The sequence below is a fragment of the Zingiber officinale genome, chromosome 1A (assembly GCF_018446385.1).
Source record: "Zingiber officinale cultivar Zhangliang chromosome 1A, Zo_v1.1, whole genome shotgun sequence".
In the NCBI taxonomy this organism is placed as follows: Eukaryota; Viridiplantae; Streptophyta; class Magnoliopsida; order Zingiberales; family Zingiberaceae; genus Zingiber; species Zingiber officinale.
Window position 1 is genome coordinate 32,267,844 of NC_055987.1, and position 25,754 is coordinate 32,293,597.

General features: G+C 36.7%; 2 protein-coding genes across 2 annotated transcripts; one reads left to right on the top strand and one right to left on the bottom strand.

Annotated features, from left to right (window-relative positions):
• Nucleotides 1-11,719: 11,719 nt before the first annotated feature.
• LOC121997332 (protein MIZU-KUSSEI 1-like) lies at nucleotides 11,720-12,493 on the bottom strand. Its single transcript, XM_042551689.1, has one exon. The coding sequence runs from the start codon at nucleotides 12,491-12,493 to the stop codon at nucleotides 11,720-11,722; it is 774 nt and encodes a 257-aa protein (XP_042407623.1).
• A 2,858-nt stretch (nucleotides 12,494-15,351) lies between these two features.
• Nucleotides 15,352-24,076, top strand: LOC122022795 (plastidial pyruvate kinase 2-like). The gene is made up of 12 exons (XM_042580913.1): nucleotides 15,352-15,769; nucleotides 16,095-16,382; nucleotides 16,650-16,815; nucleotides 17,095-17,229; nucleotides 17,341-17,451; nucleotides 17,544-17,632; nucleotides 22,373-22,435; nucleotides 22,689-22,864; nucleotides 23,111-23,213; nucleotides 23,335-23,483; nucleotides 23,611-23,719; nucleotides 23,840-24,076. Exons 1-12 carry the CDS (start codon nucleotides 15,518-15,520, stop codon nucleotides 23,945-23,947), a joined length of 1,749 nt encoding a protein of 582 aa, XP_042436847.1. The 5' UTR covers nucleotides 15,352-15,517; the 3' UTR covers nucleotides 23,948-24,076.
• The last annotated feature ends 1,678 nt before the right edge of the window (nucleotides 24,077-25,754 follow it).

Consider the following 25,754-nt stretch of genomic DNA (forward strand, 5'->3'; position numbering starts at 1 on the left):
TTTATACTGACTGCATAAAAGAATATAACTTCTGTTATTATGGATGTGCGTACTCTTAATCCCGATATAATAACAAGCACATATACTTAGTATTTATTTCTTTGATTTATCAATGGGTGAGATTTATTCGTTAAATCAATAGGCCCGATAAGTTAGGAAATAATATTATTTATATGTTGTGTTGTTGATTATAGAAGGAAACTGTGTCCTAGTTATCTAGGTTGCTGATGTCCCCTTGAGGATCTCATAAGGATTGTCATGTAAACCCTGCAGGTGGACTTAGTCCGACATGACAATAAAGTTGAGTGGTACTACTCTTGGAGCTAGATATTAATTAAGTGAGTTGTCAGTAACTTATTTAATTAATGGACATTCGATATCTTAAATACAGGGAGATTAATGCACTCATGATAAGAAGGAGCCCATAATATAATATGAGATTGGTGCGGTAGTTTAATAATGACTCTTTAGTGGTATGCGTTATTATTGATGAACTTAAGTTGGGTGTTCGGGTCGAACACAGGATGCTCAAGTCCATCAGGAGGCCAAGACCAATTCCTCCTCTAGGTCCCTGTTGTAGCCTCTTATTAAAAGCCTTTTTATCCACTCAAAGTCCAACTTCTTACCCAAGCTAGGGGTCGGCCACATCCTTGTTTGGTGCCCAAGCAAGGGGCCGACCACTAAAGAAATAAAAAGAGACATTTTAAAAAAAAAAATTAAATCTTTCCTTTTATAGCAATCTACAAAGGATTAAAAGAGAGATTTTAATTTTAAAATCTTTCTTTTTTTGAAGCCATCCACATGGTTTTAAAAGAGAGTTTTAAATTTTAAAATCTTTCCTTTTTTGTTGTCATCTATAATGGTTTAAAAAGAGAGATTTAAATTTTTATAAAACTTTACTTTTTTGTAACCATGATTTAGAAGAAGAGAAGTTTAATTTTAAAATCTTTTCTTTTTGTAGACATCTACAATGTTTAAAAGAAAGAGATTTTATTTTATTTTATTTTTAATTTATTTCTGTAGCCATCACAATAGGAAATTTAAAAGAGAGAGATTTTAATTATTATTAAAATTTTCTTTTATGCCATGACCAAGAATTATAAAAGAGAGGTAGAGGGTGCCTTATGAGAATAACACATCTCCATATTTCTCTTGTTCCCTTAGGACCGAAACCTAAGCTTTTCCTCTTCTCTTTTCCTTGGTGGCTGGCCCTTCTCTCTTTCTCTTCTCCCTTTGTTTTCTTCCCTTAAGGCCAGCGGCAAATCAAGCTTCATCTTCTTGTGACCAGTTTGCTTGGAGGGGAAGAAGAAGAGAAGGAAGTTTCCTATTTTGGCATTCCTTGGGTGGCCGAAACTTGTAGGCAAAGAAGAAGGTTCGGGTGGATTTCATCTTGGTAGATCGTCGCCCACACGACGTCCAAGAGGAGGAGAGGAATACAATAGAAGATCAAGAGATCTTTAGCTGCAAAGAAATGTATAACTAATTATTTGTTTCCGCTGCATAATTAGTTTGTGTTCTTTATATGGATCATGAAATACCAACACAAGAGGCTATCGATTTTGTATTTCTATTGTGGTCTCTATAGTTAAACCTAAGTTTACTGTAAGAAATTTAAATATTCTGAAAGGCTTTGTCTAGGAAGCGGTGGATGATCCCATACCCAAGAAGGTTGAGTGTGTTTAACCTGGAAGTCAATCTTTGAAATAGATATTTAATCAACTTCTGTAATATGGTTTAACTTCTGAAGAACACATGGGTTGAACTTGGAGTAAAAATGTTAAGTTTCATTTCCAATCCAAGTTTAACTTCTGAAGAACAACTTGGATTAAAAATGTTAAATTTCGTTTGCAATCCAAATTTAACTTCTGTAAAGCACATAGGTTGCTAGGAAAAGTTCTGCGCTTGTACAAATTTTTGTACAGGGGAAACAAAACAGAATTTCGAGTAGCACCCAACAGTTTTCAAACACAAATCTTTTTCATTTTTAAGAATAAAGTGTACTGCAAAAAACTAAGAAAGCAAAATAGAAAATAAAGTAAAAGAATATGCACTCGATTTTACTTAGTTCGGAACATTCGGTGACTCCTACTCCAAGACACAGGTCTCACGGACCTATCGATAGATAATCCACTAAAATACCTCTTTCAGTACCTCTGAAAGAGGGAATCGAGTATAAAAGAATTCGAAACAAGTGCAACACACTGCACTTGTCCTTTTGCAGTAATTAAATACACAAATGAAAAGATTACCAAACACTCTTTCAATATGGTCAGCTTGAGCTTGGTGTTTGGGCGGCTTCTTAGTAGTAGATGAGTGTAGCAGCATCGCAGCAGAGTTGTAGCTGAAAGCCAGAGCGTTTGGAAGTTCGATCGAAAGCGTAGATGTTCGTATCAGTGTGTTCTCTGATAGCTTGGGCGAGCAACCCTTATATTGATCATGGAAGGCATCTTCAAAGACCTTGAAGGCACCTCCAATGTGGCAATTCTGATCCTGAACAACTCGATCCTTATCTTTGATGAATTCTGAACTTTATCCTAAGGAAGGTGCCTTCCATGCACTGAAGGCACCTTCTATGAACAGTGCCATGACACCTTCAGTGCTTGAAGGCGCCTTCCATCCTTTAGAATGCGCCTTGGATATTGTTCACTCGAGTCATTTGTGCTCTTCTTTCCTTGCAAAGCGTATTAGTTCAATAAACCAAATAATAACCTGCAAGACAAGTGTTAGCACAATAATACTGAGTAGTAATTAGACTCTGTTTTCCCGAGACTAGAATCTAATCAAGGTCTCAATTTAGGTCCAATTTAGGAGTCCGAAATTGACCTAAATTGGATTGACGCCTATTGTTCCTCAACCGGGACGCGTGTTCACCGAGTTACTCTCCTCGAGTGAGTTACCTTTACTTACCAATTTATAGTCGGTTTGACTAGTCTCTTGACCCACCAGGTCTTCATGTCAGTTATTAGGTCCGCAGACTCAACTGAATTTCTACCGGTCGTTAGGTCCTGCAGACTCGACCGGGCTTCCCGCCATATATCAGGTCAGCTCGTTGACCTATTTGGACTTTACACTAGCTATCTGGTCCCATGGACCTAGTTGGATTTCAACTTGGTGTTAGGTCCTCCAGATCCATCAACTCCTGCACACTTGGTTAAGCAATTAGATCACAACAATACATAACTTAACTTACTTGTTATTCATCAAAATCTGAGTTAGACCGTTAGTACAAACTGCACCAATAAACGTCTCCTCTTTCTTCACCGCAAAGCAAACTCTCCCTCTATAAATACCTCTCTTTTCCAGAGGTTGAAGGCATCCAAGAAGTGTGCAAGTGTGCAAGTGTGCAAGAGTGCAAGCATCCAAGTGTGTTTCTAGTTTTTCTGTAAGTATCTCTTGTAATGTTCGTGTAATAATGTCCTTGTAATTTTCTTATGCAAGTCTATAAAAAAGTTAAGTAAGTTTGATTTCAATTTCCTAGTTTGTATGATTTCCTGTAAAATTTCTATGACAACTTAATAAAAAAAACTCGGTCTTCGTCTCTTTGTCTTCAAAAGTTAGAAACTGTTTCGGGGTTTAAGCTTGTAAAGCCTGTGCTGACTAAGTTGGGTAGCAAGAGCTACTGAAAGCTCATTACAAGACCCATAAAAGTCAAGGTAAAGCTTGAACAATAAGACATAACTAATTAGAAGCAAAAATGAGAAAAATATCCTAGTTTTAGCAATTAGCGTTTAATTACTGTTCACTTTTTACTGTTCACAATAACTGTTTAAGATTACTATTTACTTTTACAAGTCACTTTTATTGTTCACAATCACTGTTTAATATTATTGTTCACATCAGAAAAACACAACTCTTTGACATAAAGTATCACTTTTATGAACCACATTAAAAATACATGTAAAAATTGCACACCCCATGTACATCTAAAAATTGTCACTTTTATAAGACACACCTTATGGTGCACATCTCGAGAGAACCTAACGTAATGTTTTTTTAGAATCTAGAGTTTAGAGTTTAAAGTTTAGAGTATAGTATATATAGACTCGGAACCCACTTATTTAATTAAGGATATTTATTGGATTAAATTATAATTTAATTATATTTTGATTATTTAATTAGAATTCAAATTTATTTAATTAAGGAGATTTATTGAATTAATTATAATTTAATTAGATTTTGAATTTATTTAATTATAATTTAATTAGAATTCAAATTTATTTAATTGAGATTTATTGAATTAATTATAATTTAATTAGATTATGAATTTATTTATTTTATATTAAGAAGATGGTAGAATACAAATATGTGTAAAATTTAGAAAGACTTATAAATTTTATTATAGGTTATTCATTTAAAAAATATAAAAGAAAAATATAAATCTATATGGTATACACAAAATTAAATAAAAGATTAATAACTAATCACTATACTAATATAGCATACGAATTATATATATATATATATATATATATATATATATATATATATATATATATATATATATATATATATATATATATATATATATATATATATATATATATATATATATATATATACAAAGGATAAATAGAATTAAATAAGTAAACTATATATGGAAATTTTATAATCATCAAATAGCTTCCCATTTAAACTTGATATCGTATTAAGTTTATAAAAAAAAGGAATGAAATAAATGACTTGGTATTCATATACGAATTTTTGGGCTAGATATGGAAATACTGCACACATGGGAATAAGTTTTTTTTTTATAAAAATAAAATAAATGACTTAGCAAATTTTATGTGTTGCGAATTTTTATATAGATGGATATGGAAATAGAAAATTTAGATCAAGTCCTAAGTCCCCCTATCTATTTAAACCTTACCTTCTAAAGTCCTCTCTTGGTTTTATTGTCGTCGGCCCTAGGAAGACCTCCTCACCCTCTTATTCTCCACCGGTGCTAGGATTTCCAAAGAAGACAAGGAGTGGGTGGCTAAGTGCTTAAGGCATGTTCTCTACTATGTTATTGCTTTAATTTAGTTTCTATGTCTAGTGAATTTAGGGTATCATAGGTTGAAGTGCGATGCTTTAGTTTAAGTTCCCTTCTTAAGTTTTAAAGGTTTGTAATAATGAGGATTTCGGATTCATGAGGGGAAGTTCCCTCCCTAACTTGTTAAGGATTGTTCATTATGTTTTCCTTTACAAATTGTGCATGTTCCCTAACTTGTAATGCTCTAGTTAGTTTCTATAGGTTTGTGAATTTTGGGTACCATGGATCGATGTATAATGCTCTAGTTTAAGTTCTCTTCTTAAGTTTTAAAGGTTGGTATGAATGGATTGTTGGAAACCTAAGATTGTTTTGGTGTGATCAACAAGTTAAGTTAGGTCCTATGTGTTTCTAACCTTGTGTCTAAGTGTGCAGGAGCTTAGGAGCACAGGTACTCGAGCGGAAGACGCAGCTAGCGAGAAGAACGGCACGTGGTGCGTCTAAGGGACGAGGTGCTGCGGAAGAGTACCCCAGTGGACGAGAAAGAAGCGTGCGGTGGTTCCGAGGGACGAAAGCCGGAGCAGAAGATTGCTCGGGGAGCAAGAGACGCAGCTAGCGAGAAGGTCGGCACGGGGTGCGACCGAGGGACGAAGACTGCGGATGAGTACGCTGGTGGACGAGAAGGAAACATGCGGCGATTCCGAGGGACGAGAAGCCGGAGTGGAAGGCTGCTCGAGAAGACCGGAAGTTGGGTTCGGGTAAGCCTTATTCCGGATGGCAGAGATCACCCAAGTAAGCGGATCCGGAGCGGAAGACCCGGACCGAGGCGGGACTGAAACGGAGCAGAGGTCCCGGAAAAAAAAGTCAACCAGAGTTGACTTTTGGGGTCCGGAGCGCCCGGACCCCTCCGGGCGTCCAGACCAGCCTTTTGACCAGGATAGAGTTTTGACTCGATCTGATCGTTGGGGGATAAAGTTTATCCCCCCAGGGCGCCCGGAACCCTTCCAGGCGCCCCAACCAAGGCTATAAATATAGTCTTGGTCCAGAAACTTTTAAAATGAACTCTGAATTGTAATTCCAACGCTTGTAAGCTTTAGTCTAGAGTTGAGCTTCTGTTTTCTGCGCTTCAACGTTGTACGAGGCTTGTCCGCCTGAAGGAGTTTTTTAGTGAGCTTAATCTTCCTTGGATTAACAACCACATATCGGTTGTAACCAAGTAAATCCTTGTGCCTCGCTTTTCCTTATGCTTTTAATTTATCGGCTTACTTCATATATACAAGTGTAAGCTTAAAGAGTTCGAGGAAGGGTTGTTTTGTTTTTGACTTTACAGGACTATCCAACAACCCCCCCCTTCCAACCGGCCCAACGGTCCTACAAGTGGTATCAGAGTCGAGACGCCTCAGAAGGACTAACCGCCATCTGAAGCAACAAAACGATGGCCGGAGCTAGCGACTACCCACCTACATTCGAGGGGGAGTTTTCCATCTGGAAACAAAAAATGGAGGTATACCTTAATTCAGATTTTGGTATTTCTTTAATATTAAAATTTGGTTATGAAGAACCGAAGAACACGAATGGAGAAAGACTCGATCTACGCCTTTGGAACAAGAAGCAACGTGACGAGTCAATGGCAAACGGTCGGGCATAATTTCACATTCTAAGCGCAATACCAACTAAAGATTTCGACAGAGTCGGAGAGTACAAAAGCGCGAAAGAACTTTGGGAAAAGTTTTTAAAGCTCTACGAAGAACCGGTTGAAGCCGTCTCCTTAATAGACATTGAGTCGTCATCAGAAGAATCCGAGACATAAGAAATTACCGAGACAGCCCCAACAAACTCAATGGTCGAATTCCATCCCGAAGCAAGCCCATCCCGGATGAGCAACGATGAAGGGGAGAAACTTCGGAAGAAAGCAACTCGACAGGGGGAGAATCAACTATCGAAAAGGTAAGTCAGGTATGGACTCGAACTTCCGATCAATTGGTTCAATCAATCGAAAAACTGCATGAAGATTTTTTCGAATCAGAAATTGAATCTTCGAAAAAGTTTTTTAGATTAAGAAATCTATTATTAATAGACTCCTGCAAATTAGAATTTTTGTTAAAAAATTCCTGCAAACTACAAAATATTTTTTCGAACGAATCTTGCACATTGGCGAAAGAATTTTTTATATCGTCGGAAAAATTTTTCGAATTAAAAAATCTTTTGTCAAACAAATCTTGTAAAACAGAAAAATTGCCGAAAGATTTTTTACCTATTATTTTGCTGAAAGAATGTTGCCAAATAAAAGTATTGTCAAAAGAGTCTTGCAAGTTACAAAATACTTTGTCAAACGAATCTTGCAAACTTAAAACATGTTTGAAAGACCTTTTATCAAATATTTCGTCAAAAGAATTTTCTGAATGTTTAATATTATTTACTTTAAATCTGAAAAAGTGTGATTTAAGAAGTTATGATATATTGAAATGAGAATTTAAAACTTTCTGATAAAAGTATTAGAATAAAATAAATAAATAAATAAATACATAGAATTTTTTTTTTAATATTATCAATTTTCTTAAATTTTCTTGCATAAAATTTAGGGCTTAGAAAAAAAAATTTGTGAAAACTTAGAAATTTTCCAAAAGTTATTCTTAACTTTCTCTGATATTTTGAGATTGCTGTTGTGAAAATTATTGCAAAATTTTCAAAGTTCTCAAAATTTGCTAAAAAAAGGTTTTAATGACCTGGAATTTTTTTTTACCTAGAAATTTTCCTTGACTTAGAAATATTTTTTTTAATATTTTTTTCTAAGTCTTTAACCCTTAGATTGTTTTTCTTGAAACTCCATTTTTTTGTGATCAAAGGGGGAGAAGGGAAAGTATAAGTCTAAGGGGAGATAGATAGATTTAATTTTTTTTATCTTTTCTATCTTTTTACACTTAAATTATAAATTAAGTAATTTACTTAATTTTATTTAATGTCTATTTTAACCCTAGCTTAACTTGGGTTGATCACACCAAAAAGGGAGAGATTGTTGGAACCCCAAGGTTGTTTTGGTGTGATCAATAAGTTAAGTTAGGTCATGTGTGTTTCTAACCTTGTGTCTAAGTGTGTAGGAGCTTAGGAGCACAGGTACTCAAACGGAAGATGTAGCTAGCGAGAAGGACGGCACGTGGTACGTTTGAGGGACGAGGTACTGTGGAAGAGTACCCCGGTGGACGAGAAGGAAGAGTGCGGTGGTTCCGAGGGACGAAAGCTGGAGCGGAAGATTGCTCGGGGAGCAAGAGACGCAGCTAGCGAGAAGGTCGGCACGGGGTGCGACCGAGGGACGAAAACTGCGGATGAGTACGCTGGTGGACGAGAATGAAACATGCAGCGATTCCGAGGGACGAGAAACCGGAGCGGAAGGCTGCTCGAGAAGACCGGAAGTTGGGTTCGGGTGAGCCCTATTTCGGATGGCAGATATCACCCAAGTAAGCGGATCCGGAGCGGAAGACCCGGACCGAGGCGGGACTGAAACGGAGCAGAGGTCCCGGACAAAAAAGTCAACCAGAGTTGACTTTTGGGGCCCGGGGTGCCCGAAGCTGACCGGGGCGCCCGGACCCCTCCGGGGCGCCCAGAACCCTTCCGGGCGCATGGACCAGCCTTTTGACCAGGATCGAGTTTTGACTCGATTTGATCGTTGGGGGATAAAGTTTATCCCCCCAAGGCGCCCGAAACCCTTCCAGGCGCCCCGACCAAGGCTATAAATATAGCCTTGGTCCATAAGCTTTTAAAACGAACTCTAAATTGTAATTCCAACACTTGTAAGCTTTAGTCTAGAGTTGAGCTTCTGTTTTCTACGCTTCAACGTTGTACGAGGCTTCTCCGCCTGAAGGAGTTTTTTAGTGAGCTTAATCTTCCTTGGATTAACAACCACATCGGTTGTAACCAAGTAAATCCTTGTGCCTCGCTTTTCCTTATGCTTTTAATTTATCGACTTACTTTATATATACAAGTGTTAGCTTAACGAGTTCGAGGAAGGGTTGTTTTGTTTTTGACTTTACAGGACTATCCAACAACCCCCCCCCCTTCCAGCTGGCCCAACGGTCCTACATGGATGACTTCGGATTGTTTGATGGATCCTTATGTTCTTTTGTAATTTTAAGAAGAAGATACGATGGCTTAGGTTTCTCCCTCATCTCTACATGGAAGCCAGAGAATTTTTTATGTTTCCCTTTATTTTAGAACTTGTAGGTTTCGGATTTCATAAAGGTGGGTTTAAATTCTATTTCTAAGAGTTATGTATTTGGATGTTGCATTCCAATTTGGGTCATGCTTCTAGTTGTATTCTATTAGAAGATAGGAAACTTTTCCATGCTTAATTTCACTCACAAAACTAGAAAATTTCAAATTCATAAAGATAGGTTTAAATTCTATTTTTAGGGGTTATGTGTAGGGATATTACATTATAATTTGTTCCATTCTTGTAGTGGTTTTCCTTTAGAAGATAGGCACTTTTCCATGCTTAATTCAACTTGCAAATTAGTACATTTCAGATTTATGAAGGTATGTTTAAATTTTATTTTTAAAGGTTAATTATTATGATGTTGCACTACAAGTTCCTTCATGTTTTACTACTTATTTACCCTTAAAAGTTAGAGAACTTTGCATGTTCAATTTATAGAGTAAGACTTCCAAGTTTCAAATTCTTTAAGACTTGGGTTAAATTCTGTTTTAGGGGTTTAACTATTATATTTTATTTTAGTTCCTAAAGTTCATGCATGTATAGGTACTTTAAATGAGGTTTCAGTTTTTAGTTATGTGCTACTTATCATGATGACTATACATACATGCTACATCTAGATTTCAGACCTCTAGATTAGGTAAGTTCATGTTGCTTCTTGCTTCTCATTATGATAACCTCAAATGCGTAGGAAATTAATCCACTTATGATGATGCACCTGTTAATATTTACATTCCATGTTTATGTAGTGATCATGTTTATGTATATGTTTATATGCATGTCTATGTAAGGTTTATGTTTAGGTTTATGTACATGCTTGTATTCATGCCTATGTAGTGATCATGATTATGATTGTGCTTATGCTTATGTCTATGTTTATGGAATGAAGTGGTTAGTTATAATCGGGGACCTAAGCCCGGGAAGCTTCTCATCTTATATGGGTTAAGTTATGAATCAAGGACCTAAGCCTGGGGAGCTTGCCAAATCTTTTTATGGGTTAAGTTATAAACTAGGGGCTTAAGCCTAGAGAGCTTCCTAAATCTTTTTATGGGTTAAGTTATGAACCAGAGACCTAAGCCCGGGGAGCTTGCCAAAGAACCTTCATGAATTGGGACGGTGGGATGAACTGAGGTCCTAAGCCTAGGGAGCACACCAAAATCATGCATGGGTAGGGGATTCGTTCCAAGGAGCGGTCCCCGCCAACCTAGCTAGGGTAGTTGTTTGATCAACAACTTATATTACGGTACTGCTAAGTGCAACTAGGTCACCCCCAACGATATGGTTATAAATACGCATACAAGTATGTGCAAGTCATATTCATGTTTATGTATATGCTCACATTTATGTTTATGTCTATGCTCACGTTTATGTTTATGTTTATGTTTATGTTTAGATTTATGATTAGGTTTATATTTATGTTTAGGTTTATATTTATATTTATGTTGATGTTTATGATTATGTTTATATTTATGTTTAGGTTTATATTTATTTTGATGTTTATGATTATGTTCATGTTATTATTATGCTTATGCCTATGGGCATGCTCGTGATCAAGTCTATCATTAGGCTTAGTTCATCTACCATGCTTACCTCTATGTTGTCACACTTATGTCATTGCATGTGCATATGTTCATAGTATGTTAATAGGGAGGTCCCAAGTTACTTTCAATGTGATCTTTCTTAATACACTAGATTATAGATGCTAACTACTGCTTAACATAGTTTTGAATATGTTGAGTCTCTCGACTCACAATCTTTGATTCTTTTTTTTTCAAACAATGAAACTAATGAGGCAGGAGACGTTAACCAGTGAGTCAGCTCGGAGTAACGACAGTACAACCCGAAGACCTTCTAGTTTAATTCCGCATTTAGCTATGCTTATTTTTCTTCAAGTCGTTTATGTAATTTTATTTTAACCAAGAACCGCTATGAAAGTATGAGTACATGGTATTCGCAGTTGATATATTATTATAAAGGGGAAACAAAATTAAGGGCGTTATAGTATATATTTAGAATTTAGGGTTTAAAGTATAGTATTTAAATTAAAGAAATTTTAAAGCAATTCAAAAGAAAAAAAATTTACATTAGGTGTGCGCCATAAAACATGTGGTATAACATCCTTGTATTATTATTATTATTTTTTTTTAAATTTGTGAGTATGTCTTTTATGCATGAAACTAATATATATCCACAATATTATGTATATTTCTTGGCGCGACAATGATCTAGAATTTACGGAGGTTGAGTCCAAAAATCACCTCTTAAAGTAAAACAAGACTATACGTAATAGATTCTTTCCTGGACCTGATAGGGTTTCAGTCATAGGACTGTCCTTTTACAAGAATCACCATAGCTTGATATATGTCAAACTTGAATAGTTTGACTCCAACTTGCATAGACTGATCCAAATTCCTACAAAGTTATCATCAATTGGCTAACTTCATGACTCAGGCCGAAATTCTGCCGTCTGCCAAATCCTAATTCTTTCTTTTTCTTTTTTTATTGTTGTTAATTTATATGTCTACTGCACTGGTATTGATTAATTAGATCCTGACGAAGAATATGCTGAGCTCCGGGCCGTCGTTGCCGTCGGGGTTGAGCATGTAGAACGTCTCGGAATCCTTGGAGCCGGTGACCCGGTCGAAGTAGGCCCGCATGTAGGTGAGCTCGCCGTCGACGGGGTCGGTCATGTCGCCGGGCAGCACGCCGGCTCCCATCGACACCGCGTGGAGTAGCTGCATCACGCCGAGGTCCAGCTCCGTTGGGTCCCTCTTGGCGGCGTAGCCCACGTTTCGGCCGTTGATGTATGCCACCCACAAGGGCTCGTCGAGGACGCAGCTTTTCTCGCCGGCGCCGGCGCCGGCGACCTTCTTCTCGCACTCGAGGGCGACGCGGAGGAGGCTGGAGGAGCCCATGTCCTGCATGAACCGGGCGGTGGGGACGGCCAGCTGGAGGAGGAGGAGAGGCACGCTACGGGGGTTGTCCTGGAAGGCCACCGTGATGCGGGCCTTGCGGTGGCCGAACAGGGTGCCGGTGGTGCGGGTGCCGTGGACGTGGCAGTCCCGGCGGCCGCTGGAGCCGACTCGGCTGAGGGCGGCGGTGGGGATGTGACATCCGGGCGGTGTGGCGATGATGGGAAGGGCTCGGAAGGCGGAGCGGAAGGAGCGCAACAGCTTCGTGGACCTGGAATGGTTGTGCCTCCGCTGCGACGGCGGCTGGAGGAGGATGGCCGGGAAGCGATGAACCGTGCTCGGCTCTGGAGCGTCGGGGTCGGCCGCCGCAGCCGCCTTACCAGGAAGGGGAGGAGGGCCTGCCATGGATCGGCAGAGCGACGTCGGCGTGCGGCACCACCGATCTTGATTACCAAATACAATATATGAAACAGAGAAGAAGAAGATCAGGCTTGGAGAATAAAAATAAATAAATAAAATTGTTAATTAGAAAGAAGAGATTACATCGAATCAAGTTTAGTAAGTGAAAAATTAACGGCCGTGCACGTTTTAAGGCAGGAAGATAATGAGAGGAGGTTAATTAGATTAATGAGAAGAAGTTAATTAGATTTGATGTTTCTGTCTGATTTAAAATATGGCATTAAATTTCATTGATTCCTGAAATCCTTTCACATCTCGTCTAAACGCAAGGACATTAAATTTCAACTAATTGCAGATTGTTTACATAGTACATTTTTCCAATGTAAAACCTAAAGCTTATATATCCTTTTCAAATTTATAAATCTCACCTAAATACCATTAGTTTAAATTAAACTCAAGCTAATGATGTTTAGTTAACATAGTATAACCGGAATGCCCTTATGCTCAAGTCAAGGCTGGACCTGATGGGAGGCCCAAACATCTAAGAGGGGAAAAAAATATATATTATAAATTAATTATAGACTCATTTAATTTTTTGATCATATGTAATCTAATTATTCAATCGTATATGTAGGATCGAGACCTAATAAAGGGATGAATAGTACTCCTAGCTTTCACGTTTATTTTTCGAAAAACACTCATGTAAGAGTTTGTAAAGTGGAAATAAAGGAATAAACGAAAATAACAATACAAGTTTGTTTTACTTGGTTCAGAGTCTATGACAACTCATATTCCAAGACCCACGCTCATTGAGTTTTACTTTGACCAATTTACTATCAGTTCGTAAAATTACCAAGACAAGTACAATTACAATCTGATTAAAGTTAAGTGTTATAAATGAAATTATATCGACAACTTAGAAAGTTGGAGATGCGAGCTTTCGGTCGTCGAAACAACGTTACAGTTTCGTGGACTTGTCTTTGGAGCAGTATGCAAGATCAGAAAATATTTGAACTGTTGTAGTTGAAGTTACTGGTCAAATCCTTTTTTATAGTCGAGTTGAACCTGATCTAGATCCTCTGATCTTGGGATCACTGTTTGACTCGACGTTGATTGGTTGATCGATTCCTCTGATCGGTCGACTGATCCTACCTGAATTTGCCCAGCTTTTCGTCCAAATGCTACTACTCGGATAAGAGTCTTCGTTCGATCAATCGATCTCGTTGTTCGGTTGATCGATCTGTTGATGATCCCTGACTTATCTGATTCGATTGACCTAGTCTGATCAACCCGCTGCTTATCCACTATTCGGTCGACTGAACCCAACGTTCAGTCGACAGATCCCTTGGTCGAAACTTAGCCGTGAGCTGATATGATTTCTGGGGTTTAGTCGATTGATCTCAATGTTCAGTCGAGCGAATAAGGTAAATTTTGATCCTACAAAATGTTAGTCTTCCTGTAAAACAGAGTTAGAATAATATGTAAATAGTATATAAAAATTAACTTTTAACAACCTTTGGGTTGTTCGGTCATGATTTTGAGTTTCGTTGAACGATAGGTCAGCCTGAGGCCTACTGTCCTCTCTTCGGGGAACGTGTCCTCCCCTATTCCTCTTAGAAGAGTTTATCTTTTGCTAGATCGATCTTTCAGACCGTCTGGACTTTTGCTCAGCATCGGAGATATCAGGACTTCATGCTGAATGTCCGATCCTGACCCGTCCGGTCTACCACCTGATGTATGTGACTCCTAGGATTTTCTCCTAGAGTCCTTGACTATAAGATTTTGTCTAATGTCCTCGACTCTAATATTTCGTCCAACGTTCTCGACTTTAGAATTTTGCCCAATGTACTCGACCCATCAAGACTTCGCTCAGTCTCCCGGACCAGGACTTCTTTACATAACCATAGCTAGGACTTTCCTAACCTAGGGTTATCTCCTCCTAAGACCTAAGGTTACTTTCTCCTAGGATTTTTCACTTATCTAAAATTTACTAGGACTTTTACCTAAAAATACTTAGGATTTTCTTACCAGCTCCTCTCAACTTTTAAATCTTCTATCATTATTAAAATTTCAGATTCGATCATCTGATGTGCACAGAACTATATAAAGATTAAAAAACAATTTAGACCATTTTAAGTCAGAAGTTGTAAATTATATAGATTAAAAAAATTATGATATATTAATGATACAATCTGTTTATGACAATTTATGTTTCTTTTTAGTATGAACGAGAGATTTAAGAAGTATATATATTATTTATTATTATATTCCATCCGACTCAAGATATATATATATTTTTTCGATTTTGATAGATTTATATTTTTTATTGTTTAACATGCTCGATAAATGCTATGAGATCTAAGGACTTTTTAATCTACTCCACTTGAGTTATATGTATTTTATTTTTGATATTTCTTTATTATTTCTTTAATTAATTTGATTGTCTATATTCCTTTTTTCCTTTAAGTACGAATTCATAAATTGTATATAATGATGAAAACGTGAGAGACTGAAGGGAGATTATGAGTTGAATACTCAAATTATAAAAAAAATAACTATAAATTTTAATTATATTTTATCAATATAATATATTCCATTTTTTTCAAGTATCATTTATATTTTTATATAATATATTATATTTTTAAAATTAGATTTAAAATATTTAAATTAATTATGTATAAAAATTAATAATTTATATATTTTAAATAGAGAGATTTTAAAAAATTCGCCTAGCCTCCAAAATGTTAAGTAACGCAGTTCGCGGCGAACGCATGGTAGGCAAATATTTTTGATATCGTACGTGGCACGCGATGATTGGTGATACAATGCAATGGGATCGGTTCTGAAAAGACCAAGAAAAGGAGATGATGAGCCAGAGGGGCAGCTCAGCGCTTCGATACAACCTAAGCTGGACACTTCTTGTTTTTAAATCCCACCTCGCCTTAGGCGGCGACCTGCATCAACGAAGAGGATCTCGCCGTCCGGTGGCACGAAAGGCTCCTCTTGTTGGCTATCCTGGACGTAGAAGCCATGGCGCAGCTGGTGGCGACCAGATCCATCCAGAGTTCGCACCTTTCGCGCCCAGAAGCCAGATCCGAGGGCCGGAGCATGCAAGCGTGCGACCTGAAGCCTTCGAGCATCCCTGCTCGATTCTACCGCCAGGAGAAGAAGACGAGCGTGCAGGTGGGCGGTTGTCGCCGCTCCGCCGTGGTTGCCGTGGCCAGGCCGCTGTCTCGTCCCGATTCCGGTGTTCTTCCTGTGTCTCCGGATGACGTATCAAAGGTTTTTCTTACATTCTAACTTGTGAATGCTAAATTTCATCCCTTTTTTCCCGTATCTGTGTTGTTATAATGTGCTTCTTTAGATAGTTCCTGTTCTTATTTGCTAACTGTTTAAGTGCATCATTTGATTTTCTTGGGGATTAAGAAAGTACTTGCTATGTTGGTTTGTAGTCCACCCACGAAATATTAGACATTTTCATATTAACAAATTCAGTAATTTATGATTGGGAATGTGAAGAAACGATTTCATTTATTAAATCCTTATGTCTCACTTTGTAACTTCGATACTCTTAAAACTATAGTGAAATTGGAGACTTTGATTGCAGGAAGAAGCGCAGTATCAGCATCTGAAGAGCATTCAACAATTGGGTGATGTTTCAAATGGTTTCTTGTCTAAGCCAAATAAAATGCGCAAGACGAAGATAGTCTGCACCATTGGCCCATCGACCAACACAAAGGAAATGATATGGAAGCTGGCTGAGGCCGGCATGAATGTTGCTCGGCTTAACATGTCTCACGGAGACCATGCATCTCATCAGAAAGTTATTGATCTTGTGAAAGAATACAACCTGCAAAATAAGGACAATGTTATTGCAATTATGCTCGATACAAAGGTGGGGATACTCTTACTCCTATTTCCTTCATCTATCATTTTGGATTTATGAGAGCATTATAAAGCTCAGGGAATTAAATAAGCAACATCCATTTGGTGCCTGTTTATTTCCTGTTCTTCTGAGGCAATTATAAATATCTTAGCAAGGATTTGCTATTTTGAGGGTTGATTACAGATCTAGTAGAGTGTTTTGATATTTAATCTGAATGTCTATTCCATCATCATAATGTCTAATGTGGTATCTTCTCCATACCTCTTTTTTTCTCAGGGGCCTGAGGTTAGGAGTGGTGACTTACCTCAGCCAATTAACTTGCTTCCTGGACAAGAATTCACTTTCACAATAAAAAGAGGAGTTAGCTCAGAGACTTGTGTTAGTGTAAATTATGATGATTTCGTCAATGATGTAGAAGTTGGTGACATGCTTCTTGTAGATGGTAACCAAATACTTATCTTTTGTATGTGTGTGTCAAATAATCTTTTGAGATATAAATAGAGTGCATGAATTTGGGCATAGACTACTGTCCAATGAGTTTGTCATAATCAATGACATACACACTCCTCAGTACCATAAAATCCAAATTAAATACAAGAAAATAATGCAAAAGAAAGTCTTTTATAGATAATCAAATTGGAAACCTAGCAAACAATTTCCACTTTTAGGCTTTTATATGCCTATCCTTAGGCTATCAATAAGTCAACTTGGGTTTATTCAGGTGGAATGATGTCCCTAACGGTGAAGTCAAAAACTGAGGATTCTGTCAAGTGTGAAGTTGTTGATGGTGGCGAACTCAAGTCCAGGAGGCATCTAAATGTTAGAGGAAAGAGTGCAACCTTGCCATCCATCACAGGTAAATTAGTATGGTTATGCATGTCTTTTTCTTCTTATTAAGAGAGGGGTCATTGTCTCAGAGGCATTCACATTGTGCTCGGTATAATAACTTTATCTTCATCTCTTACAGAAAAGGATTGGGATGATATCAAATTTGGAGTTGAGAACAAAGTGGATTTCTATGCAGTTTCTTTTGTAAAAGATGCCAAAGTTGTCCATGAACTGAAGGATTATCTGAAGAGTAGGTGCTCAGGAATAAATTGCCTCAAAGTAACCTTCGATTGGCATGTGAATTTATCTGTTCAAAGCTAATTCCTCAATTTATTTTGTTAGGTTGCAATGCAGATATACATGTTACAGTAAAGATTGAAAGTGCCGATTCGATTCCAAATTTACACTCCATAATTTCTGCATCTGATGGGGTAAGTGCCTGAATGTCATATTCTAAAGATTAAAGATGACGTGCTAGTTTAATGCTTTTCTACCTCTCTGGACATTGTGATATAAATAATGCAGGCAAGGAAATATATGTTTGATGTCGTCCAGTGTGTTGGTCCCTTTGGAGGCCGGCAAGAGGGGAGGGGTGAATTGTCCTACAAAAAATAAACCACAAACCTTTCTGGGATATTCAACTAATTTAAAAGAACTTGTAATAATAAATGAAAGAGACTAATTAGAAACAAATTCAGACACAGAGGGTTTACTTGGTTTGCAATCAGGATTGCTAATCCAAGGCAAAGATGGCGTACTATCTGATTCTCCTCTAGGCGGAGTAGCCTCTTACAACGTTGACAGTACAAAAGAATAGAAAGCACAGAGAAAATGGATTACAAGTTGGTTCAATAATCTGTGCAGATCAGTGCTATATTTATAGCACTGTTCGGGGCGCCCCGAAGGGTTCTGGGCGCCCTGGGGGATAAAACTTTATCCCCGAACGTTCAGTCAACGTCCACATCATCGTGGATGAATTTTGGGTTCCGGGCGCCCGGACCCTCAAAAGCTGCCCAGGGCGCCCGGACCACTTAAGTCAACCTTGTTGACTCCGCTAGTCTGGGTGATCTCAGTCATTCGGAATAGGGCTCACTCGAACCCAGGTTCCGGCCTTCTCCTCGAGCAGCCTTCCTTCCCGGTTTCTCGTCCCTCGAACGCCACGCACGTTCTTCTCGTCCACCGGTGTACTTTTCCATGGTCACCTCGTCCCTCGGACGCACCGAGCCCGTCGGCTCTCTCCCGTGCCGTCCTTCTCGCTAGTCGCGTCTTCCGCTTGACTACCTGTGTTCCTAAGCTCCTGCACACTTAGACACAAGGGTTAGACAAAGCAGGACCTAACTTAACTTGTTTGATCACATCAAAACACCTTGGGGTTCCAACAATCTCCCCCTTTTTGATGTGAGCAACCTAAGTTAAGTTAGGGTAAAATAGATGCAATAAAAAACAATTAATATGCAAATAAGTCTAAATATTTTTTAATTGAAAAATTATATACCTCCCCCTAGACTTAACATACTTATCCCTCTTTGATCACATAAAAAATGGGGTTTCTTTTAATAAGTCTAAGGTAAATTCTAAAAAAAATTCTTTCGAAATACTCTTTTTAAATTCGCAAATAAGTCCAAAATTAATTTGAGAATTGTTTTTCAAAATTTTTTGCAAAAAATGTCTAAGTAAAGACCCTCTTCAGAATTTTCTTTCGAAAAAGAATTTTAAGTAAAACATTTTTTAGAATTTTAAAAAAAAATTCATAAGTCTTAAAAAATTCTAAAATTTAAGTTTGTAACTTATTTCAACATTTCCTTTTAAAAAAATTTCTATAAGTAAAAAAAAATTTAAGGCAATTTTTTAAAAAAATTCAAAGGCAATATTTAAAAAACTTTTTAAGTCAAGTTAAAAAAAATTTCTAAGGCAATTTCCAAAAAAAATTTCTAAGTCAATTTTAAAAAATTTTCTAAGGTAATTTTTTTTGTTAAAAAAAAATTTCTAAAACACATTGAATAACTCTTTTAAAGCATTAAGTAATTTAAATTAATGCTTTTTCCAAAAAGTTAATTAAAATTTCAGTATTTTGGCTTCCAGGTCGTGGCGAGGCACTAGGCTTTCTTGGTTATTGGAGCAACGACCACTTCCTTAGACAAAGCCTCATAAAGAAACTATCTGTTTAACTTTCTTGCTGAAAATGCTAAGTCTAATTTTAATTTTAAATTAAACGAGTTTTTGGAATCCAATAGAGGTTCCTTCCTACAGGGTTAATTAAATATTTTCTAGGTACATAGGCCTTTGATATTTTTCTAATTTGATTTTGATGAAACCTATAATACCAGTTTAATCTTCTATAATTTTTAAAAGCAGAAACATTTGAACCGTTAGACTTTTTCGGCCTTACAATTTCTTCTTTTAGTTTTTATTTTCAATTTTCAATTTTTCAAAATCCTCTATAAGACATGATTTTGCCAAAACTCTTTTTGTTTCTAAAATTTCATTTTCTAATTTGGTATTTTTATTTTCTAATTTATACATGGATTTTGCTATTACCTTAATACCAAAGTAAAATTGATCAGGGGATAAGAGGCATACCTCACTTACCATATCAGAATTGAAGCCTGAATCTCCCCCTGCTTCGCTGCTTTCATCTGAGGTCGCTTCCCCTTCATTGATGCTGGGTTTTGATGTGCTTTGTACTTCGTAGCTTGCCATCAGCGCTAGCCTGGCATATTCTTGAATCTCAGACTCAGATGAAGAAGTGTCGTCCCAAGTAGCTTTTAGGTCCTTGTGCTTCTTGGGAATCTTGCCTTTGTCCTTCTTTAGTTTTGGGCAATTTTCTTTTAGGTGTCCTTCCTTTTGACACTGGTAGCAACGCATCCTTCTTCTATTCCTTGGATTCTTTTTATTATGCATTTCTTTAAATTTATCAGATCTAAAAAACTTTTTAAAATTTCTTACCATGTATGCTTCTTGATCATCTTCTGAGTCTAACTCGGGTTTATCTCTTTTGGTTGCGTTTAGTGCGATCATCTGACTTGATTCCTTTGTTCTTGCACACCTGGTTTCATGCAATTTAAGAGTGGAGAACAGTTCTTCTAAAGTACTTATCTCCATGTCTTTCGAAATGTAGTAGGCGTCGACGATTGATGTCCATTCTGAAGTTTTGGGAAATGTGTTGAGTGCGTAGCGTATAGTGTCCCGATTTGTTACCGTTTCTCCGAGGTTCTCGAGACTAGTAATCAGTTCTTTTACCTTCACGTGTAGATTGGTTACCTTCTCACCTTTTTCCAGACGGATGTTCATCAGCTTGTTCCGGAGGATGTCTCTTCTAGCGAGCTTTGCTTCGGCCGTGCCTTCATGGAGTTCCAGGAACTTCTCCCAGAGTTCTTTAGCAGATGAATAGCTTCCGATGCGGTTGACCTCTTGAGACGACAACACGCTCAGCAGGTGATATTCCGCACGGCTGTTCGCTACAGTCTCATTCTGCTCCTTCTTTGTCCAATAGCTCTCTTCTTTTTCTTCTCCATCTTGATTCATCGGAGCTATAAAACCATACTTCATAATAAATCGAATTTTGAAATCAGTTTTTAGAAATATCTCCATACGACGCTTCCAGTCTGCGACGTCCCCCTCGAATTTTGGTGGAACGATGCTTGGTCCGGCCATCTCGTTGCTTCGATCGACGGTTAGTCCTCCTGAAGCGCCTTGCTTTGATACCACTTGTTAGTCCCTTTGGAGGCCGGCAAGAGGAGAGGAGTGAATTGCCCTACAAAAAATAAACCACAAACCTTTCTGGGATATTTAACTAATTTAAAAGAACTTGCAATAATAAATGAAAGAGACTAATTAGAAACAAATTCAGACACAGAGGGTTTACTTGGTTTGCAATTAGAGGATTGCTAATCCAAGGCAAAGATGGTGCACTATCTGATTCTCCTCTGGGCGGAGTAGCCTCGTACAACCTTGACAGTACAAAAGAATAGAAAGCACAGAGAAAATGGATTACAAGTTGGTTCAATAATCTGTGCAGATCAGTGCTATATTTATAGCACTGTTCGGGGCGCCCCGAAGTGTTATGGGCGCCCTGGGGGGCTAAAATTTTATCCCCTAATGTTCAGTCAACGTCCACATCATCGTGGATGAATTTTGGGTTCCGGGCGCCTGGAAGGGTTTCGGGCGCCCGGACCACTTAAGTCAACCTTGTTGGCTTTTTGTGGTCCGGTTCCACTGCTCCGGTTTAGCTCATCTTAGTCCGGGTCTTCTGTTCCGGCTCCGCTAACTTGGGTGATCTCGGCCATCTAGAATAGGACTCACCCGAACCCAGGTTCCGGCCTTCTCCTCGAGCAGCCTTCCTTCCCGGGACGCACCGAGCTCGTCGGCTCTCTCCCGTGCAGTCCTTCTCGCTAACTGCGTCTTTCGCTCGACTTCCTGTGTTCTTAAGCTCCTGCACACTTAGACACAAGGGTTAGACAAAGTAGGACCTAATTTAACTTGTTTGATCACATCAAAACACCTTGGGGTTCCAACACAGTGCTCTAAAGTTCATTAGCCTTTGCTGAATTTTATGTGCTAAGCATTTCTTATGAAGTGTTGTACAATGATCCATCTTCAACTGCTTCAAGTAATTCCTAGCAAATTGGAATGCATATACTGATACATTGTGTGCTTGAACTTTTTATGTTTTAATCTAAAGTTTCATGATAAACATACTAAATCAGTCATATAAATTAAGCTTAAATGTTTGTCTTCCTTTATTAGAGCTGATCATTGACTGCAGCTACAATGGAAGCTCACTTATAGGAAATACCATGCCACTTACAGGTGAAGAGAATTAGAATCAACTTGGTGATGGCTATTCATTTAAAGGGATGGTGAAATCATGGACAAGTTTCAAGTATTAATGAAATTCAGCGTACTTTAGTAATGTTAAAAATTTCAAGGATAAAAGAACTCATCCAATACAGTGTCAAATTTTTTGAATGCTATCATATGACGCTTCATTGTGTAGCATGCTTTAGAGTTTCCATTTATGTTTATTAGCAAATTGTTTTTTGATAGAATTTTAGCAATTTATACTAATTATGGATGAATCTGCTTTAAGAGTTTTTTTGTTCCTTTTCTTTGAAGTAATAAAGCATTTTTTATCCACAGCAGACAATTTAATTTTTTTATGCCTTTTGTAGGCTATGGTAGCTAGGGGCGATCTTGGAGCTGAACTCCCTATTGAAGAGGTTCCTCTGCTGCAGGTATTTGTCGCCCATCAATGATAAAATTCATAGCAAAAATGTCCAGTTGATGTTTATATTTTTTCATTAGTCTAGAATGCCCTGTTGCATATGTTTGCACCATACTGTACTAAACTTTTCCAATTCTTATGATTTGTTAATCTATTGAATGAATGAAAACAAATATTGACCTCCTATTCCTTTTTGAATGGAACAGATATTTTATCTGCTTTACTTGTGTGTGTGTATATATATATATATATGTTTTGTGCAGGAAGAGATCATAAGAATATGCCGGAGCATGGGAAAAGCTGTTATTGTAGCAACAAACATGCTTGAGAGCATGATTGTTCATCCAACACCAACACGTGCTGAGGTCTCAGACATTGCCATTGCAGTCCGTGAGGGTTCTGATGCCATAATGCTTTCCGGGGAAACTGCTCATGGGAAGTAAGAAATTTTTCTTTTTTTTTATGTGCATTCTTTCTAACTTCTGTTTTCTTTCTTCTTCTACAATTTTGTGTTGTAAATTACTCTGTTAAGTAAGATCTTACTAAGACTGTTCTCTCAAATAGCCTAAGGGTGTATTAATTGCCAATATGTGTAAATTCATATAATTCATGAAGTTCTTAGGTGCATAATTATCAGATCATTCCCTATCTAATCTATTATCTTTTTTTTACTTATCTTTATCAGATACCCACTTAAAGCCGTTAAGGTCATGCACACTGTAGCTCTGAGAACTGAAGCAACTCTTAATGGAGGAGAAGCACCAGCTAATCTTGGTCAGGCATTCAAGGTAACAATCATATATATTCTTATCTAATGGCAAGATCCGTCGCTTCCAAACTTTATCCAAGTAACATGAAACCTAAGATATTGCTGATTTTTTTCGTTTATTTGATGATGGTGTTTCCTAGAGTCACATGAGCGAAATGTTCGCCTACCATGCAACCATGATGTCGAATACTATTGGCACATCAATTGTCGTCTTCACCAGATCCGGGTTTATGGCAATCTTACTCAGCCATTATAGGCCCTTTGGCACTATATTTGCTTTCACCGATGAGTACGTTCCTCTTCCTTTACCGTTCTACTTACACATTTGAGTAAAATTCTCTATCCTTAATGTTGTTTCAATCACGCCCGTTTATAAGTTTGCAAGCAAAAGATTAAAGAGATTAGTTTATGCGCAGTGAACGAGTGAGGCAAAGATTGGCTCTGTACCAAGGAGTGTGCCCAATGTATATGAGTTTTTCAGATGACGCCGACACAACATTCACTGATGCCTTGGGCTTATTGCAGGTAGCCACGCCTGCCCCCTATTTTCCTTCTGCTTCTTTATGCTAAATCAACTCCTTAATTAGAGTTCCCAGATAGTAATTATTCTGATAATTAGATATTTTTAAAAATGATGTGATTCAGAAGCTTGGCATGGTCAAGGAAGGCGAGCAAGTAGCTCTTGTCCAGAGTGGCCGGAAACCTATTTGGAGGTCCCAAACCACACACAACATCCAGGTCCGAAAGGTTTAATCGATTGTGATGAAACATAATCAACCTAAGCATTTAGACTTTTGCTGCCTGCTCCAGTTTTCCAATTTATTTTGATTGTTGTGTTGAATTATTATCCGATATTATGCATCGCTTGACAATTTTATGCTATGTGCTAAAAGGACTCAGACACGTTAGATATACTAACACTGATCATGGCAACTGAAAGGATATATATATTTATATATATAAAGGTACATGGCTGTAATGGCAATTTTTTTTAAAAAAAATTCTTAATTTATTGTTAAGCATATTTATTGTTATTGTATTCAGATAAATTCTTTAAAAAATATATACTTTTCTCTAATTTTTGAGAATAACAGTTACTAATAAAATTATATATTTAAGTTTTGATAATAATTTTTTAAATAATAAAATATAAATTATATAATCTTTAAACATTATTAAAAACATTATAAATTTTAATTAAAATTTATCTTTTATAAAATTTAATATCGCAAGTGTATTTAATTATGAGTATTATTTTTTAAAAAAATATTTAATTTTAAAAATAAATCTAAATCATCAATATTAAATCATATTTTATATTTTAAAAAATGTTTGAGATTAAAAAATGGAGAAATCAAAGATAGTCATTTTTTACCTTATATGATAAAAAAATAATTTCGTATTTAAAAAATAAAGAACATCTACATCTATCCTTCTATTTATTTCATAAATATAATAATCTGAAATAATGAAAAAATAGATTTCTCCTCTTATTTCATAAATATAGTAATATGAAATAATAAAAAGATAGCATCTATTCTTCCACTTATTTCACAAATATAATAATATGAAATAATAAAAAAATAGATTCTTTCACTTATTTTATAAATATAATAATATGAATTAATAAAAAAATAGAAGAAAGAGGAGAAATTAATAAAAAATTGAAGATAAAAGAAATTTTAGGTTAGTTAATATAGCGTGTAATGAAAAATAATTATCTAAATTTAATAAAATGAGTTATTTATTTTAAATTTTAAATATAAAGATAGAAAAATTGACGTGGATGCTACTAATTTTTTAACATGATGAATAAAAATTTCTACGTTTTTTATTTTAATTGAGGAAGTAGTAGAAAAAATAATAAAAAAAAATGGATCAACGATAAAAGAAAAAAGGATTTAATAAGAAAAAAAGATCAGCGATAAAAGAAAAAGGGAAAAAATGGAATATTTAGTATAACTAACAAGGATTGCCTAGTTGATATGTGTATGGATCGTTGTTGTAATAAGATTTGAGGTTAATAAAAAGTATCTATGGTTGACCCTTTTTCATTAGAAAGATTGTTGTATTAGGGTAAAATAGTCCTCGTGATTTATTCCTTTTCAGAATATACAACTTTGAACGTATCTCTTTTGTTGTAACTAATAAGGGAGGATTAAAACAACCTAAGTGGTATACTTGTATATATGGGCAACGGTTTGAGTTGAGGCTACGACAAATAATCCTCCCCACTTAGGGGGTCATTCAATACTTGATTTACCTCCTTTTATTTTAACTAGGGGCAGACGATGAGGGGTATTTGGTATGAATATTATAATATTTTTATATCCCTGGTAAGGGAGAAGGACACATAATTGATGAATGAGAAAGAAAAAGAATATAAAAATATCAATGATAAGAAAAAGACATGAGATCACGGACAACTACAAGACCTAGAGCGTATAGTTTTTAAGAGATCAATAGAAAAAAATAATCGATCAAGATTTTTTTAAAAAAAATATATACAATTTTAAAAAATCAACAAATAAAATTGAAATAATCTAAAATTAAAAAAATA